This window comes from Brachyhypopomus gauderio, chromosome 3 (genome assembly GCF_052324685.1).
Source record: "Brachyhypopomus gauderio isolate BG-103 chromosome 3, BGAUD_0.2, whole genome shotgun sequence".
In the NCBI taxonomy this organism is placed as follows: domain Eukaryota; kingdom Metazoa; phylum Chordata; class Actinopteri; order Gymnotiformes; family Hypopomidae; genus Brachyhypopomus; species Brachyhypopomus gauderio.
Window position 1 is genome coordinate 1,204,359 of NC_135213.1, and position 16,284 is coordinate 1,220,642.

At 38.0% G+C, this 16,284-nt stretch overlaps 1 protein-coding gene across 7 annotated transcripts in view; it reads right to left on the reverse strand.

The window, feature by feature from the left end:
• Nucleotides 1-4,323: 4,323 nt before the first annotated feature.
• The window catches only part of LOC143509920 (NACHT, LRR and PYD domains-containing protein 3-like), a 43,009-nt gene continuing 31,048 nt past the window's right edge, over nt 4,324-16,284 (reverse strand). For 6 of the 7 annotated variants that reach the window (XM_076998803.1, XM_076998802.1, XM_076998804.1 and 3 more), the window contains 5 exons: nt 15,319-15,489; nt 14,298-14,471; nt 9,292-9,465; nt 5,739-5,785; nt 4,324-5,639 (listed from right to left, as the gene is read on the reverse strand). In XM_076998803.1, coding sequence (XP_076854918.1) covers nt 5,098-5,639; nt 5,739-5,785; nt 9,292-9,465; nt 14,298-14,471; nt 15,319-15,489 — 1,108 coding nt within the window. In that variant the 3' untranslated portion in view covers nt 4,324-5,097. The remainder of the gene's footprint in view (nt 5,640-5,738; nt 5,786-9,291; nt 9,466-14,297; nt 14,472-15,318; nt 15,490-16,284) is intronic. The other variant, XM_076998807.1, reaches the window with a different exon arrangement.

Below are 16,284 nucleotides of genomic sequence, written 5' to 3' on the forward strand. Positions count from 1 at the left end.
TGTTGCGGGCTGGAAAAATAACTCTAACGATTTACCAGGCAAAACCTAAAAAAAATGTATGCATCCTGAGCTCAATGCATCAGACAGTTTCAATTGATAATGGCGCAAAGAAACTGCCTGAAACTGTTTCATATTACAACACGACTAAATGTGGCGTTGATGTTATGGATCAAATGGCACGACTGTATTCGGTGAAGGGAGGCACCCGTCGTTGGCCTGTCGCGGTTTTCTACAACCTCCTAGACCTGGCTGCAATAAATGCACATATATTGTTCAAACAGTGCATGAACGTTAACCTGAGCAGACGAAGGTTTATTCTCGAGTTGGTAAAGGAGCTGTGTGCACAGCAGAAAATGGCGAAAGCGGCTAGGGCAGTGGCACAAAAGCGAATTTTACCTGAAGCTCCTTGCCCGCCCTCAAAAAGAAAACAATGCCAAGTCGGCAGATGTTCAGGGAACAAAACGTATGACATCTGCCAGACATGTAAGCGACTGGTCTGTGGCAAATGTGCAAAGACTGCACCTAAGCTGTGTTTTGAATGTTGAGTTGTGTGAAGCTGACACACAAATCAAAACAAAGGGAACTTAATTTGAGGTGGTGAACGAAACTTATGCAATATACGCTAAAGAGAGACGGGATGCACCTGTTGGCCTGTAGCTGTGTTCTACAACCTCCAAAACCTGGCTGTAATTAATAAATATTGTTCAAACAGTGCATGAACATTAACCACAGCAGTGGAGGTTTATTCTCAAGTTCACAATTCACTACATAAATGGAACTTAATTTGAGGTGGGGAACGAAACTTATGCAATATACGCTACATGTAAATCACCGAATGGTGATAACGCTCGGTGATAACACGGTCGTTAGGACGTGGGATCACACATCGGCTATTCACCGATCAAACACCTCATTTGAAACGGCAACACAATACGGCGAGATAAAAAAGTGAACATTAGAGAGGACAGAGGCAACTATATTCGTGAAGCCATCCGTATCATTTTAATAATTTTGCGTTTTGTTACGCAAAGGTACATAGCCTACCTTTTATAATGATATTTTTGTAATTATTTTGCCTATTTATGCTTTTTGTTCTTTGTCTAACACAAAACATTATAGACATTTATTTGTAGATTTGTTATGTTCACCATAGCCTACAATTCACTAACATACACAACTTTTAGACATTAAAACTTGAAATGGCGTAACATTGAGTATACAAACAAACTTGCTTTAGCTCGGTCTACGGGCTTCACTTTGCTACTCTGAGTATCGAACAAGCTTTTTGTGGATGTGGGGGTGGAAGGCTGCAGCGCAGTCTGTAGCATTAGCAAGACAAAAGACGTGAACGCTTCACAGTGGGGGTGCGGGCCAGTGGGTTAGTGGTGTCGCGAACGTACATGATAATATAGTGACATATATGCCAACAGAATAACACACAGACAAATAAGCAAACTATTACACTAACCAAGCAAACTATTACATTAACCAAGAAACAAAACTGAAACTATATTTTGCATTTACATTTTCGCACAAACCAGGAAATGCAATATGAAACTAAACAAAACTGACAATGGGAAAGCTACTGAGAACAAGGTCACAAGGCACTGATTCTAAAAGGTTTAGTCACATTAATTTGTTAACATATTGACGTTACGTGCAAATGTCACCATTACGAATATTTTGTTTGGGCGGCTCATTCTTCCTTTTGTGCAAAACGCCATCTAGCGTTAATTATGTGTCAGTACCAGCTCCCCTGTGTAAAGACTCAGCGGTCTTTTGACCGCCCGAGGCGCGCTTTAAGTAGGTGAAAACAACACGGCGCTAGTAGGAGGTGGTGAAATCGGTCAGATGACCGGCCCTCCGCGCTTCTAGGTATAAGTATTTAAATGAGGCGCGGCGCTTCTAGTGTTAAACTAGCTGCAAGATTGATAGCTGACCCCATTTCTGCTATTTTAAATCTTAGTTTGATCAGCGGCTCTATTCCAAATTCCTGGAAATCTGCCCTTGTCTTCCCACTGTTAAAGGGTGGTGACCCTACTAATTTGGACAATTATCGTCCTATCTCCAGACTATCGGTTATGGCTAAATTATTTGAATCACTTATTAATGAACAAATAAAACATTTCTTGGCTAGCCATAGCATTTTAAGTCCTATGCAGTCTGGTTTTAGGCAAGGACACAGTACGATTACTGCGATAAAATCAGTGACAAATGAGATTTTTTCTGCTTTAGACAACAAAAACTCATGTGCTGCTCTTTTTATTGATTTGTCTAAAGCATTCGATACAGTCTGTCATGATCTTTTATTGCAAAGATTGAAAAGTGTAGGTTTTAGCCCCCCTGTCGTTAACTGGTTTTCTAATTATTTGAGTGGTAGATCTCAATGTGTAACCATTGATAACTGCACCTCATCCTCTTTAGAAGTTAAAATGGGTGTGCCCCAAGGATCAATTCTAGGCCCTATTCTGTTTTCTATTTATATAAATAACTTAGGTGTAGGTTTAAGTCCCACAAAAGTACATCTTTATGCTGATGACAATTTTATACACCATTGCATCATCAGTAGAAGAGGCTGTGATTTGCTTACAGTCTGCTTTTAATCTGGTACAAAATTCCCTTGTAGGGCTTAAGCTGGTTCTAAATACAAAAAAGACTAAATTCATGGTCTTTACACGTTCACACAAACAATGTAATGGGTCTATTTTTACCACTAATGGAACACAGTTAGAAAGGGTTTCCTCTTATAAATATCTAGTAGTATGGCTTGATGGAAAATTTTCTTTTAATACACATATTGAATGCCATAAAAAAACTTAGACCTAAACTAGGATTTTATTTTAGAAAAGGAAAGTGCTTCCCATACAAAGCAAGAAAAAGGTTAGTAGAGAGCACATTCTTATCAGTTTTAGACTATGGTGATATAATTTATATGCATTCTTCACAATTGCTATTGAAAAAGCTGGATGTTTTATATCACTCTGCTCTGCGTTTTATTACAGGAACAGCAAATAGGACTCATCACTGCTTGCTATATGATATGGTGCAATGGTCATCTCTCTCTTTTAGAAGAAAGTTTCACTTTCTGACTTTTACTTTGAAAGCATTATTGGGTAACTTGCCACAATATATCTCAACATTGCTTTCTTTACACACTAGTACATACAGTTTACGGTCAACAAATAAGTTATTATTAATTGTACCCTCAATAAGGACTGATTTGGGCAAGACATCCTTCTCATACTATGCGGCATATGCCTGGAATGAACTCCAGAACACATTGCATTTAGAGACACTTCCTCCTGTCAATATTTTTAAAAACCTCCTAAAATCTACTCTTACAGAGCATTGCCATTGCTTTTAAATATGATTTCCATGAGTCTATTTCTCTAAATGTATTGTCAGTTGTGTTTATGAGAATTGTCTTGTTTTAGTTTTCTTTTTCCTTAGTGTATGTTGCATGTTTTAGTTTCATTCATATTTTATTTCTTTATTTGATTTTGTAGTTTGATTTTTGTCTTCAGTCCTCTTGCAGTTCTGTCTTGTGTCTTTGTATTTTTATTTTAAATGTTTAACTTGCTGCCTGCCACTCTTGGCCAGGACTCTCTGGAAGAAGAGCCATTGTGGCTCAATGGGATTTTTTCCTGGTTAAACAAGGGTTAAATAAAAAATAAAAATAAAAAAGTCTAAGTCGAGTCTGAAGTCACTTAAGTGCGACTCGAGTACGAGTCCCCATCTCTGCTTGGGTGTATGCATATTATGCATACTGATAATAATTATGCGTTCTGATAATAAATATTTTAAATAGTGTGTATACGTGTATTGGATCCAAGGGAGAATCAATACAAAAACCATTTAAAATGATTAAATGCAGATATATGTATTTTACAGAAAACACCTTACAGAATCCGACTAAGGTAGATGAGGTAGATGTTGTGAGGTAGACGTGAAGAAGAAACAGGGTAGGGCAAGAATAGCTAGATATATATGTAGTATAAGTAATTGTTAGTGCTTAGGCAAGAGAAGAAGTAAATACTTAGTCATGGCGAAGTTAATAGTTCAAGCATGCCATGATTAGCCCTGCCCCTCCCTGTCTATCATGTTCACTTGTTCCTGTAAGCACCTCCTCTGTAAATCTGGTAGTGTATTCGTCTTGGTTTCTTCCCGTTCTGTGTAGCCACGCCCCATATATCTTTCTCTCTGACACACAAATCAGCCCAGATCATTTAACCTGCTGTTTTAAGGGTGTGAGTGAGATATTTTGATTGTTGACAGTATTTCATTATAAAAACACAAAACAGAAAGAAAAATCTTTCAAAGCTTCCAAAGACTTCCACCTTTAATATACATGTTTCTACATGAACAGTCATGAATCCTAGCTAGTCTAAGTGCACATAGCACGTGTAACTTGTAGAATAGCATTTCTGATGCACACACCAGCAATAGAGAACCAATACAAAACCACACAGTTGATCTCAGCTCACTGGATGTGCTCTTTGGTAAACTATTTGGCTGTATGTTTACACAATAGGACAATTAATATAACATGAAATATGTAATAAATGTATGTTTTACATAAACAAAAAAAGAACAGAACTTTAAGAACATGACCTTATAAAAAAAGTTATTTAACATTTGTGATAAGTATTTCAAGCAATAGGTTGTGTCACAAAGAAAATTCAATATTGTAAAATCAAATTGTTTTCATCTGGATGATGATTGGGTGGAAGGTGGAGAGGGTGTGGCGGGATAGGAAGGACATGGTAGTCATACCGTATCTCTAAAGAGCTGTTTCTCAGAATAACAGTCTCTCTACATAATACTGTTAACATTAGCTGTTAATTTACAGCTACAACTGATTTTACAACAGAAAAATGTTTAAAATCCTTGAACATAATCGAACGACGGCAAAGAATGTGGGAAAAAAAGTCACTGGAATGACCACACTGGACTATATGATAACAGATTTAGACCATTTTGTTTCAATGCAGTAACCAGGTGCGTGATCATCAGATTTGTCATCATGTGCTTCTTGGTTGTGTGTGTAGAGGAGTGTGTTACACTGCAAACTCAGGTGTTCCTCCAGGACACAGGAGGCTATTCTAACTCACACACACTCACTGAGGTGTCAGAACCAACTCGAAATGCTGCATAGAGGGGCTCAGTGAATGTGGAGTGGAATGTGTACAAATGGGTGAGTGTGTGTGTGTGAGAGGAGATGCTGTAGAATGACAGAGTGCCGGCCGGCCAGTCCAGATACACCCCTACTCTGTTGGAGCTGGAGGAGGGGAAGGGGATGGCAGTTTCCTTCTTATTGTGCCAGACAGAGTAAGTGTCTTTAGAGCAGCGCAACCTCCAGGACTTCACATTGTATCCTAACCTAGTATCAAGACTGTGTCCTTTCCTGACCATTCCTTTATATGCCACGGCTATACCAGACTCTCTCCCACTCCACTCAGACTCCCAGTAACAGCGTCCAGTCAGACTCTCTCTACACATCACCTGCTCATAGTAATCAAATCTGTCTGGATGAGCAGGATACATCTGCTGCTCTGTCACACGCGTGACCTTTCTGTTCCCCTCAGACAGACAGAGACGTTGGTGTGCTGTGTTTGGGTCCATTGTGATCTCACACACATCTGCACACAAGAAAAAAACATTAGATGAGAGAAAAATTGTGTGTGTGTGCATATAGGGATATGTGTGTTTGTGTGTACATTACACCGACTGCTGCTTACATTTTCTTAGTCCTGGTTTGATTCTATTCTTCCCTGCATGCTCCACCCTAAAGAAACAAATAGACAGAGACAAAGAGAGAATGAGAAAAACAGAGAGAGAGAGAGAGAGAGAGAAAGAAAGAATGGTTTAGGAAATATTAAATTCTGAAAACTTCACATTCACAACTCGCACACACAACTCTCTCTCGTGTTGAAATGTGATCTCATTGAAGGTGGATTTTTGTTTTCTCTGATCTGAATGTTTTGCTTTTGTAAAAAAGTGTTCAAATTCAAAACATTTTTATTATTAGGACTAAGGATGTGTGTGTCTGGTATGACAATGTATTTATTTTAGAAATGTATTGTAGGAATAAGAAGATATGTGTGTCATGTGTAATGGGCTGGAGCTAGGAGGTGGACACAAGTGCTAAGGATAGCAAGGTATATCAACTGGAGCGTTAACAGATCCCTGTAGCCAAACCATGCCGACATGGAGGGCACAAGGGGGCACAAGTTATAGTTTGTCAAACAGCTAAGACAAACTATAACTAAGGAACATGACTAAACCAGACATAGCAGGCACTAGAACCACATATACACTCACCGGCCACTTTATCAGGAACACCTGTGCAATTGCTTATTAACATCGAAATGTCAAATCAGCCAATCACATAGCAGCAACTCAATGCATTTAGGCATGTAGACATGGCCAAGACGATCTGCGGCAGTTCAAACCGAGCATCAGAATGGGGAAGAAACTTAATTTACGTGACTTCAAATGTGGCATATTTGTTGGTCCCAGATGGGCTGGTCTTAGTATTTCAGAAATTGCTGATCTACTGGGATTTTCACACACAACCATCTCTAGGGTTTACAGAGAATGGTCAGAAAAGAGAAAATATCCAGTGAGTGGCAGTTCTGTGGGCGCGAATGCCTTCTTGATGCCAGAAGTCAGAGGACAATGGCCAGACTGGTTTGAGCTGATAGAACGGCAACAGTAACTCAAGTAACCAGACATTACAACCAAGGCATGCAGAAGAGCATCTCTGAATGCACAACACAACAAATCTTGAGGCGGATGGGCTACAGCAGCAGACGACCACACTGGGTGCCAATCCTGTCAGCTAAGAACAGGAAACTGAAGCTACAATTCGCACACGCTCTCCAAAATTGGACAATAGAAGATTGGAAAAACAATACCTGATGAGTCTTGATTTCTGTTGTGACACTGCATACCATTCTGGTATGGTCAGAATTTGGCATCAACAACATGAAAGAATAGATTCATCCTGCCTTGTATCAACAGTTCAGGCTGATGGTGGTGGTGCAATGGTGTGGGGGATATTTTTTTGGCAAATTTTGGGCCCATTAGTACCAACTGAGCATCGGGTCAACACCATTGCCTCTAGCAAGGTGCACCTAATAATGTGACCAATGAGTGTGGAAAACCTAAAAAACACTGACAGCAAACCACAGGAAATAAAAACTGTGGTGGTGGAAGTGTTCGCGGATATGTGAACACCTACAAGTTTTGCTGGTGTTAACTCTTTAGTATTCACCAGATGGACATGACACCGGGAGAGCCTCAAACTTTTAGCAGATGGACCATTTTAATATTGTGTGAGAGCATGCTGGCACTTATTGGTTGAGGGAATAATATTTAATAAAATGTAAAATACCAGCTGAAATCTCGTCCCGCGTCTATTTGGGGAGGTCTCTACACTCGGCAGCACAGACGTAATTTGGGGGGGGGGGGGGGGACATGTTTCCCCCACTTTTTCAAAAGCCGGTTTTGGTCCCCCCCAGTTTTTACAGTTAAAACCAAATATTTAAATAGCGATGAAGCCATGTCCCCCCCACTTTTTAACGGTTAAAAAACTAATATTTAAATAGCAACGAATCTAGTGCTAGGACCATGCAGAAAACGACCGCTCCGAGCTCTGCTCCGGTAACATTTTATGTTCTTCAATTGGATTTGTCTCATATTTAGAGTATGTTCACAGGGTGTTTAATAGGGGTATCTACTAGAGGTGTGCCAAAAAATCGATTCATATATCAAAAATCGATTCTCATTTACTACGATTCAGAATCGATTTTAAATGTCCCAAAATCGATTCTAAGTCGTGGTGAAGTCTTGCGTTACGTAATTACAAAATTACGCGAGACTTTACGCAGCATGTTCTGGCACACTCATGCGCGGAAAAGGTTCAAAACACATGGAGGAAAGAAATATTCAACCTGTCCGGTCTTCATTTAAGGCAAAAATATGCGTTCATTTTGGTTTTTACCGAATGCCGGGGAAGACCGAACTGGACACAATGTAGCTCGTGTGCAAGGCTTGTGTTACGCGGTGAGCACGGGAGCGTTAATATAGAGAAGGGTGAGAAATAATATAGAGAAGGATGGACCCAAGTGCCGGCTCGCAAGAGCAAGACGTTTGACACTCGTCACATGTATTAGCGAGAGGGAAACGCGCACAGCGACTCAGAACGAACAAACAAAACAACACGGAAGACTCAAGTGGTAGTATAAAGAAACACCCCTCAAAAACAGGGAAAGGAACATTTACCTGACCAATTTTAATGTTGCTTTGTGTTTCACGTTTGAAAAGTGCTGGAATTTTGACTAACGTAGCCTACTTTAAAATGCTTGAAATTGTAATGGTATTTCGTTTCACAACAAATAGCTGTCTGACTGAACTGGGGTGGGTTTCCCGAAACGTTCGTAGCTTCATACGAGGTTACGAAGTACTTGGCACTACGAACGTTTCGGGAAATCCACCCCAGTTCTCTTGTATTACGTTTACAAATAAATTTACAAATAATACCGCGCAGCTACACAAACGTAATGTCAGGATATACTGTAGCGACTCCTGCTCCTCACGGCGAGTCTTGCCCTTTAAGTGACACTGGGGGGCGGAGCCTGCTCGCACCAGGGTTGCGTTATCAATAAAGTTTCCCTCCTCGGGATTTTTGGATTAAGCAGTTTCTGCCTCGGTTACAGAACCTGCTTCAATACATTGTTACTGTTAAAAATGCACTTCCAATAAAGTGAGTATTAGAAAAATTTATTTTGCTGCTGAATGTAACTACTAAAGTAACTTGTAATCTAACGTAGTTACTTTTAAAATCAAGTAATATGTAACGTAACTAAGTTACTTTTAAAAGGAGTAATCAGTAATCAGTAATCGGATTACTTTCTCAAGGTAACTTAGCCATCACTGCTAGCGACGGCTAGGCCCATCCGAGCCAGCCCTGACAGCTCGCAAAATGAAGCTCAAGATTTTTGGTAACAACAAAAACCATTTTATTTTACCAAAGCACTTAATTTTTGTTAATTAAATGTGAAAGACACTTAATTTTCTATATTTGTCGTTCTGTCTTGCAAAGCAGACTGTAGTAGATCATGCAGATTTTATAGACTGAAGCAAACATTTTTATAAATCAAATCGTTTTTTGAATCGAAAATTGTTTTGAATCGAAAATCAATTTTTGAATTGAATTGTGGCCCCCAAAATCGGAATCCAATCAAATTGTGAGATAGTAAACGATTCCCACCCCTAGTATCTACATACCTGAGTGTGTCCAGTCTGCAGTGGGGATCCTCCAGTCTAGCTGAGAGCAGCTTTACTCCTGAGTCTCCTGGGTGGTTGTAAGTCAGATCCAGTTCTTTCAGGTGTGAGGGGTTTGAACTCAGAGCAGAAGCCAGAGAAGAACAGCCTTCCTCTGTGACCAAACAACCAGACAATCTACAGAAAGGAGCATAGTCACATTCAATTGTCAAACAGTGTCACTACAAAAGCACGACAAGTATTAAATAATTCAGCGTTCCAGAAGTTATGCAAGTGTACCGATGAAAATAAGTGATTTATTATGAAATATCATTTCAAATTATATTTAAAATATTTTATTTCTGTACTAAGATAATATGGGTTTTTGATGTCCTGAGCAAGTTAATATACCATAGACATTAATGTTTTCTCTTAAAATTAAATTTACAGTGTAGTACAGTGCTGAAATCATTCATAGTAACTTTTTTGTGCAATATTAGATTTTTATGAGAAACATTGGTTACGCCAACTGACATTTATCGGTTACACCAACTGACAACAAGCAAACGACAAGCAATTGACAATTAAAGTTAAGTGATGTTAAGTGATTTAGGTATTTTAATAAATGTGAATCACAATTTAATTGCTTTTTTAATACCATATAAGGGTCATTCCAGAATTTTGGTACATTTCCTGTCCCACCACTTACATTTCAAATGTACATATCCAAAATATCTAAATGACTTTTTTTTAAACAATGTACTTGTTATAAGACAAACTGTAAAATTTGGTGGAAAAATAAGCTCCTTAGATATTATTCAAAAGACCGAATACCTTTGGACCACCTAAAAAAATGGCCGTTTTCTCTTGTCCCACACATTGAGTGACCAAATACTTTGCCAAATTTAACAATTAAAATAAGCTCTAAATAAATTACTTCCTCTTGTATATTGTTGAAATGCATCTCCTTTACTTATGAAAACAACTTCTTTGGTCTACATTGTATTGCATGTCACAGTTTTTACACTATTAAGTTGTGTCCCACAACATGCGCGCAGCCCTGTTACCATAAGGAATTTTATCTGGCAGAGAAAGGGTTAAAAATATTTGTTTACTGGCACAAAGGAATTTACATCACAAGGACATTTCCTGCCCACATGGCAAGAAAAATGGTAAGTGCTCTAACAATTTTCAAGGTTTTTTTCCAAATATGTTTGTCCAAGTTGTGTGTGTCACTCAGTGAATGCAACTCTGTTCCTCATATTGTAAGACTAATATTGAGTACAGTCAAAATTTACTTTATATTCTTATATAACCATATTTGTCCTTGATCTTGTATACATAGCTAATTTTTAGTTAGCATCTGTTCCTGGGGTAGACCACAATTTAGACAAAATTTGCAACCCTGTTAGTCGCAACCCTGTTATTGCATACCAATTACATCTAATAAAAAAAAACTGCTTCCATACCGGAGCTTGACGAATCAAACTTTTTGATAGTATATAATCTGTAGCTAAGAAATATGTGACTAAAAATGATCAATTTGAAGATCAAATTTTCAGAAGTGACCACCCCTGAAATGTACCAAAATCCTGGAATGACCCATAAAACAATACTTTTAACAATGAAAAAATGGATTGATCTCTGATTTCAGTACAGTAAGGACAATTCATACACCTTATTCACAGTGTTGGTGTCACATTGAGGACCCCGGCCCCTCCCTTTTGGGCGTGTGTATACGTTGTCCACGTGCTTTGTCTGCGTCTGTGGATCTCCGTGGTTAGGGTTATGTAGCGTGATAATATGTCTCACCTGTGACTTGTCTCGTAATCACGTGGGGCTAATGTGGTTTGTCTATTTAATGTGCGCTCACGCAGTGTCCTGTGCTCGTCGTTGTCTAGAGTCTACACGTTTCTGTGTGAATGTCAACTGTTCCTCGTGCTCTATTGCGCAATCTCTGTGTGTGAAGATTAAAAGTGACGTCTGTTGCAAGGATTCTGTGTCTCGTCCTTCGCTCCACCCCGATCGTCACAGTTGGACAGTAATGAAGTAAATGTAATTCGCTACTGTACTTTTTTCTTTTTTTTTACTTTACTCAAGTATTTCCCTTTTTTTGTAACTTTTACTTTTACTCCACTACATTTGAAAGTGAAATATCTTACTTTTTATTCCACTACATTATGCGAAAGCTGTCGTTACTTCAGGCTTCATGTGCTCAACAAAGTAACATCAAAACAAAAGAAGTGCAAAGCCCATGCACCAATCAGTGTTCGGTTCAACGGCGCTGCAAGCACGCCAATCAGCATACAGTTCAATGGTAATGCAACAGCATTTGAAAAGAGTTTTTCAGAGTTTGAAAGAAATTATAAAAATGTATAAATATAAATGTATAAATCTACTGACTGTAATGCGCCACAAAATCCATGGCCTTTTTTGAAGTAGTCAAGCAAAAAAGACGCATTCATTTTCAAGTGTCTTCTCTGCCTGCCTCAGTATCATACGATTTCTTCCTTCAAAAATTCCCCATCAAATTTAAGAAAGCATGTAGATGTAAGATAATCATAGGCCTACTTGTCATTTACCATTATGAGAAATCTAACAATATCTGGCAGCAAACAGTTTCTTTGTGTATGTTAAAATAAGTCTGACATTATCATTGTATAGTACTCAACCGAAAACTGCCTTAGCAACTCACTCGGCATGTAATACTCCAAATACTATGAACTATGGTAAAATAAATAACTAGCTAGCTAACTTAGTTTTCCGTCATTCGTGCTTGCCCACCCCAATTACACTTTGGACCGTCCAAAAAGTGCCACTGCCATAGTTCATAGTATTTGGAGCTTCCAACTAAATGCATTTTGTGCAATAATAAACATTTCAACATAGCACTTTACATAAGAAAACAAATTATATTTGGTAGGTTTTACATGCAGAGCAACAGTTAGCAGGTCGCTGCTAATTGATATTTTGTCTTAAAGTTTATGCTTTTGCATATGCTAAAATGAACTAAAGTATTCTGCAATAACTAAATTATTCTGTATCCTATTTGTATCCTATTTTTGGAGTAAAATACAGGAAATGTTTATTTTATTCATCAAATAGAAAGAGATTGATATCTGGATTTGCAATTGCAAATAAATCTTTAACCAAAATATTGCTTGTTCTCAAAAATTACTTCAAAGTGACTTGGTGCTACCAAATAGAAAATACATGCCTTATGTGTTTTCTGCTTGTGATCATTTTAATAAACAACAAAACTAACACTATAAACATAGAATTATTAATATTAAAATATTTGTGTACAAAGAGTCAAGTCTGTCCACATAAATGCGTTGATTATGCAAGAGTCATGGTATAGAGATAACAGGATATTAGAGCCTTATTAGTACATTTGGAGGCCAGTACTTCTGTACTTTTACTCAAGTAGAAGTCTAAAGGGAGGACTTCTACTTGTACTGGAGTAATGTTTTACCTTGGGTATCTGTACTTTTACTCAAGTACGTAGTTTGTGTACTTTGTCCACCACTGCTTATTCATCATATTACATTAAAAACAATTAAATGTAAGATGACAGAAGAAAAATGAAGGAGGGCCATTTGGAGGGCCATTAAAAGCTGCTCATCTGCTGTTGAATTCAGTGATAGAGGAGTAATGTTCAAAACTTCAGCAAGCACCATTTTCTTCTCTCTATACTACCTCTGATACTGCTTCCACTCTTCCCTCATCTGTACATGTGTTTTCCTGGGCAGATCTGTGACTGAATGTTTGTGATATTTCCCTGTCTCTTTCACTTTGATAGCTAAAGTACAGAAGATGACTGAAACTAAGTCTAATGTCCAGGGCCTTAATTCATCTTCCATTTTGACTTCAAACCTCTCAATAAAACTATCCTTTTAGGAGACCTACATCCCTGATTTTATTTTCTCATGAAACACTAGCATGTGTATGTAAGGGTGTATGTAGTGTATCTTTGCCTTATTTTAGCCAGGTAAATTGCCCTTGCAGTAGGATCCGCATTAACACAAGCTCTGTGGTGAGCCACTTCTTCTTTACTTGTAAGAGGCATCTATTAGAAGAGGAGAGTTTGTTTGCATACACAGGTTTCCACCTACACACTTCTTCTTTATGTGCACTATCAGAGGTGTCTTCAGAGGTCCTTCTGTTTGATATCACATTCTGTTACCTGATTTTATGGGTCAAAATGTTCAAAATGGCACCAAAAATGTTAGTTACACCAGAAGACATAGCAGACTTTGACTTGGCAGACATGATGTTAATGTTAATTCCATGTTAATGGAAATATTAAGAACTTCCATGTTTCTCTATTATTATTTGATATAAAAAATACTTGTTTAAGATTATGCCAGTGTACTTCAAAGGCTGATCAGAATGTCATTACACATTTTTTCACCTTTTTTAAATGGTTACATCATTTAGATAATTTTGCCCTTTTTCTGACATATGGATTACACACTCTGCATGTATGTATAAGACACACTGTGCTGTACTGTATATGTATCTATTACACACTCTGTGTACATATGTATTACACACTATGCGTATGCATTACACACTTTATATGTATTACACAATCTGTGTATCTATGTATTTAACACTGTGTGTACATATATATTACACACTCTTTGTACATATGTATTACACACTCTTTGTACATATTGATGTGGATCTTATTACTGAATGTAGCTTTCTATTATTTCTATTATTACTATTTGTCTTATCTCCTTTTAATGTTTATTTTATTTATACTGTAAAACACTTTGAGCTGCATGTATGTATGAAAGGTGCTATACAAATAAAGATTATTATTATTATTATTATTATTATTATTATTATTATTATTATTATTATGCCTTAAGGCTTATAGTTAGAGCTCTGTCATAGTACAGTGTCTGGAATACAGTGTGTCTCAGAAGGAAGGAAACCAACCCATTTCAACAAAACATCTGACTGAATGCTAACAACAATTCTGTCTTTAAGATGAACTACACAAATTCACAGATGCTAACCTGAGAATCTCCAGCGTACAGTGTGAACTCTTCAGTCCAGCACAGAGTTGCTCCACTCCTGAATCCTTCAGGTCACTGTTATTAATTTCCAGCAATATTAATGAGGAATTTTCTTTTTGTAGAACCGATGTGAGAGATTTGCAAAACCTTTCAGTGAGACCACAGCCAGACAATCTGCAAATAGGTATAAATACAGTACATAGTGAAATGTTTTAGATCCATATCAAGTTGTAGCTTCCAAGGATGTAAAGTATGTTAGCACAGCAACGTCTTAGCAACGTTTCCCCATTTCTTGTTAGTACGAAACAGTAGTATGTTAATATTTTGTATACTAACCCACCAAAGCTGACCTGTTAAGATATATAGTACCTTAGTATAGTACCTTATACTACTGGTGTATAGTATGCAATTGGAACACATATTTAGTATTGTTATCAAGATCGAAACAAGTTAGTACAGGTAACATTCGCTGCTAGCAAGCTCCAATTAAAAGCTCCAATTAAAACTTATTTAAAGAGGTTCATTTAATTTTTTCAGCCTATCTCAAAGAATTTACCTGTATCGTCATATAAATATACAACCTAAAATGTTGTCAAATCCTCCCTCATGTAAATTTCTAATTTACATATTGAGACATTACTCAGAAGCTAGATAACTAGTTTGGTTATCCAACATGGGCAGATAGCTAATAGATAATCTAATTTTGCAACTTCTAGCTAATATTAGCTACTACACCACTGAATTGGAGACCACTGTCATTTGACGAGGCACCTACTCATTCTGTTCATCAGTTTTGTTTGAGGACAGAAATACGCTCTGATGCAGGCTCATATATATCTATAATGATTCACCTAACAAAATTAGCTAGAAATAATTTTTTCACTTTGGGTTTCTGGGTAAAGAGAGGAGCTCAGTAATTACTCATGAAGCTGCCAAAGTTCTTACAAGGACACTGAACCTTTTAAAACTTCTCTGTCATCACATCTTATTTTTTCCATTCAACAATTCCCAAAAAGTTCACCTGAGAATCTCCAGTTTACAGTGTGAACTCTTTAGTCCAGCACAGAGCTTCTCCCCTCCTGAATACTGCAGGTCATTATTATTCAACTCCAGCTCTCTCAGTGAGTTTTCCATTTGTAGAACTGATGTGAGAGATCTGCAAGACTCTTCAGTGAGACCACAGTAAGATACCCTGCAAAAACATAGTAAAAAGTGTAGGTAAATAAGAGAATAAGAAATTAGGGATGTACCGAATATTCAGCAACTGAAATTATTAACTGAAAATGGCAAAAAATCTTTCAGTGTTCGTCCAAATAAGTGTGTCACAATAAAGCCCCAATCATGTTACAGGCTGTTACAGACCATTAAAGTCTGTTCCAATGTTTTGGTCTAATGTCTTTTCCCGTCTTCCCAAGGAGGGTGTTCTGAGCTGTTTCTTGGCGGCCTCCCCCTGCAGGGGACGGGAAATCCTGGAGGCGGGCGTTTCCGGTGGCCTTGGGCCTGCCCATCGCTGTGGGTCCAGTGCTTCACAGCTGTGCTGGGTGTTCCAGGAGGACGTGTGTATGTGTAGCGTGTGTATGTGTAGTCTGCATCTGTTTGTGCCCATCATCTATTTCCTGTAGGTTTGGATGTGTGTATGTGTTCGTGCACCTCGTTACTGTAATGCGTCACACGCAGGGCTTATTATGTATCTGTTATTTATTGTGTGTGTAGCTTTGGTTCTGTGCTCATCTTTGTTGAGTCTACCTCGGTGTTCGTGTGCTTGTTCATTAGTGTTGATGGGCTACTGCGCTGTTTTAAATAAATGTGTTTTACGCAACGCCTCTGTATCCATCTATTCCCCTTGTTACAAAGTGAAAGGCAGAATAATTTATACTGAAAAACGTAGATGTGAAGAGCTGATGTTTTACTGGATAGCTCTGGGACTAAGGCAAACAGCTGTACTGTAATATACACATTAACATGTTATTTTTACATAGTCTCACTG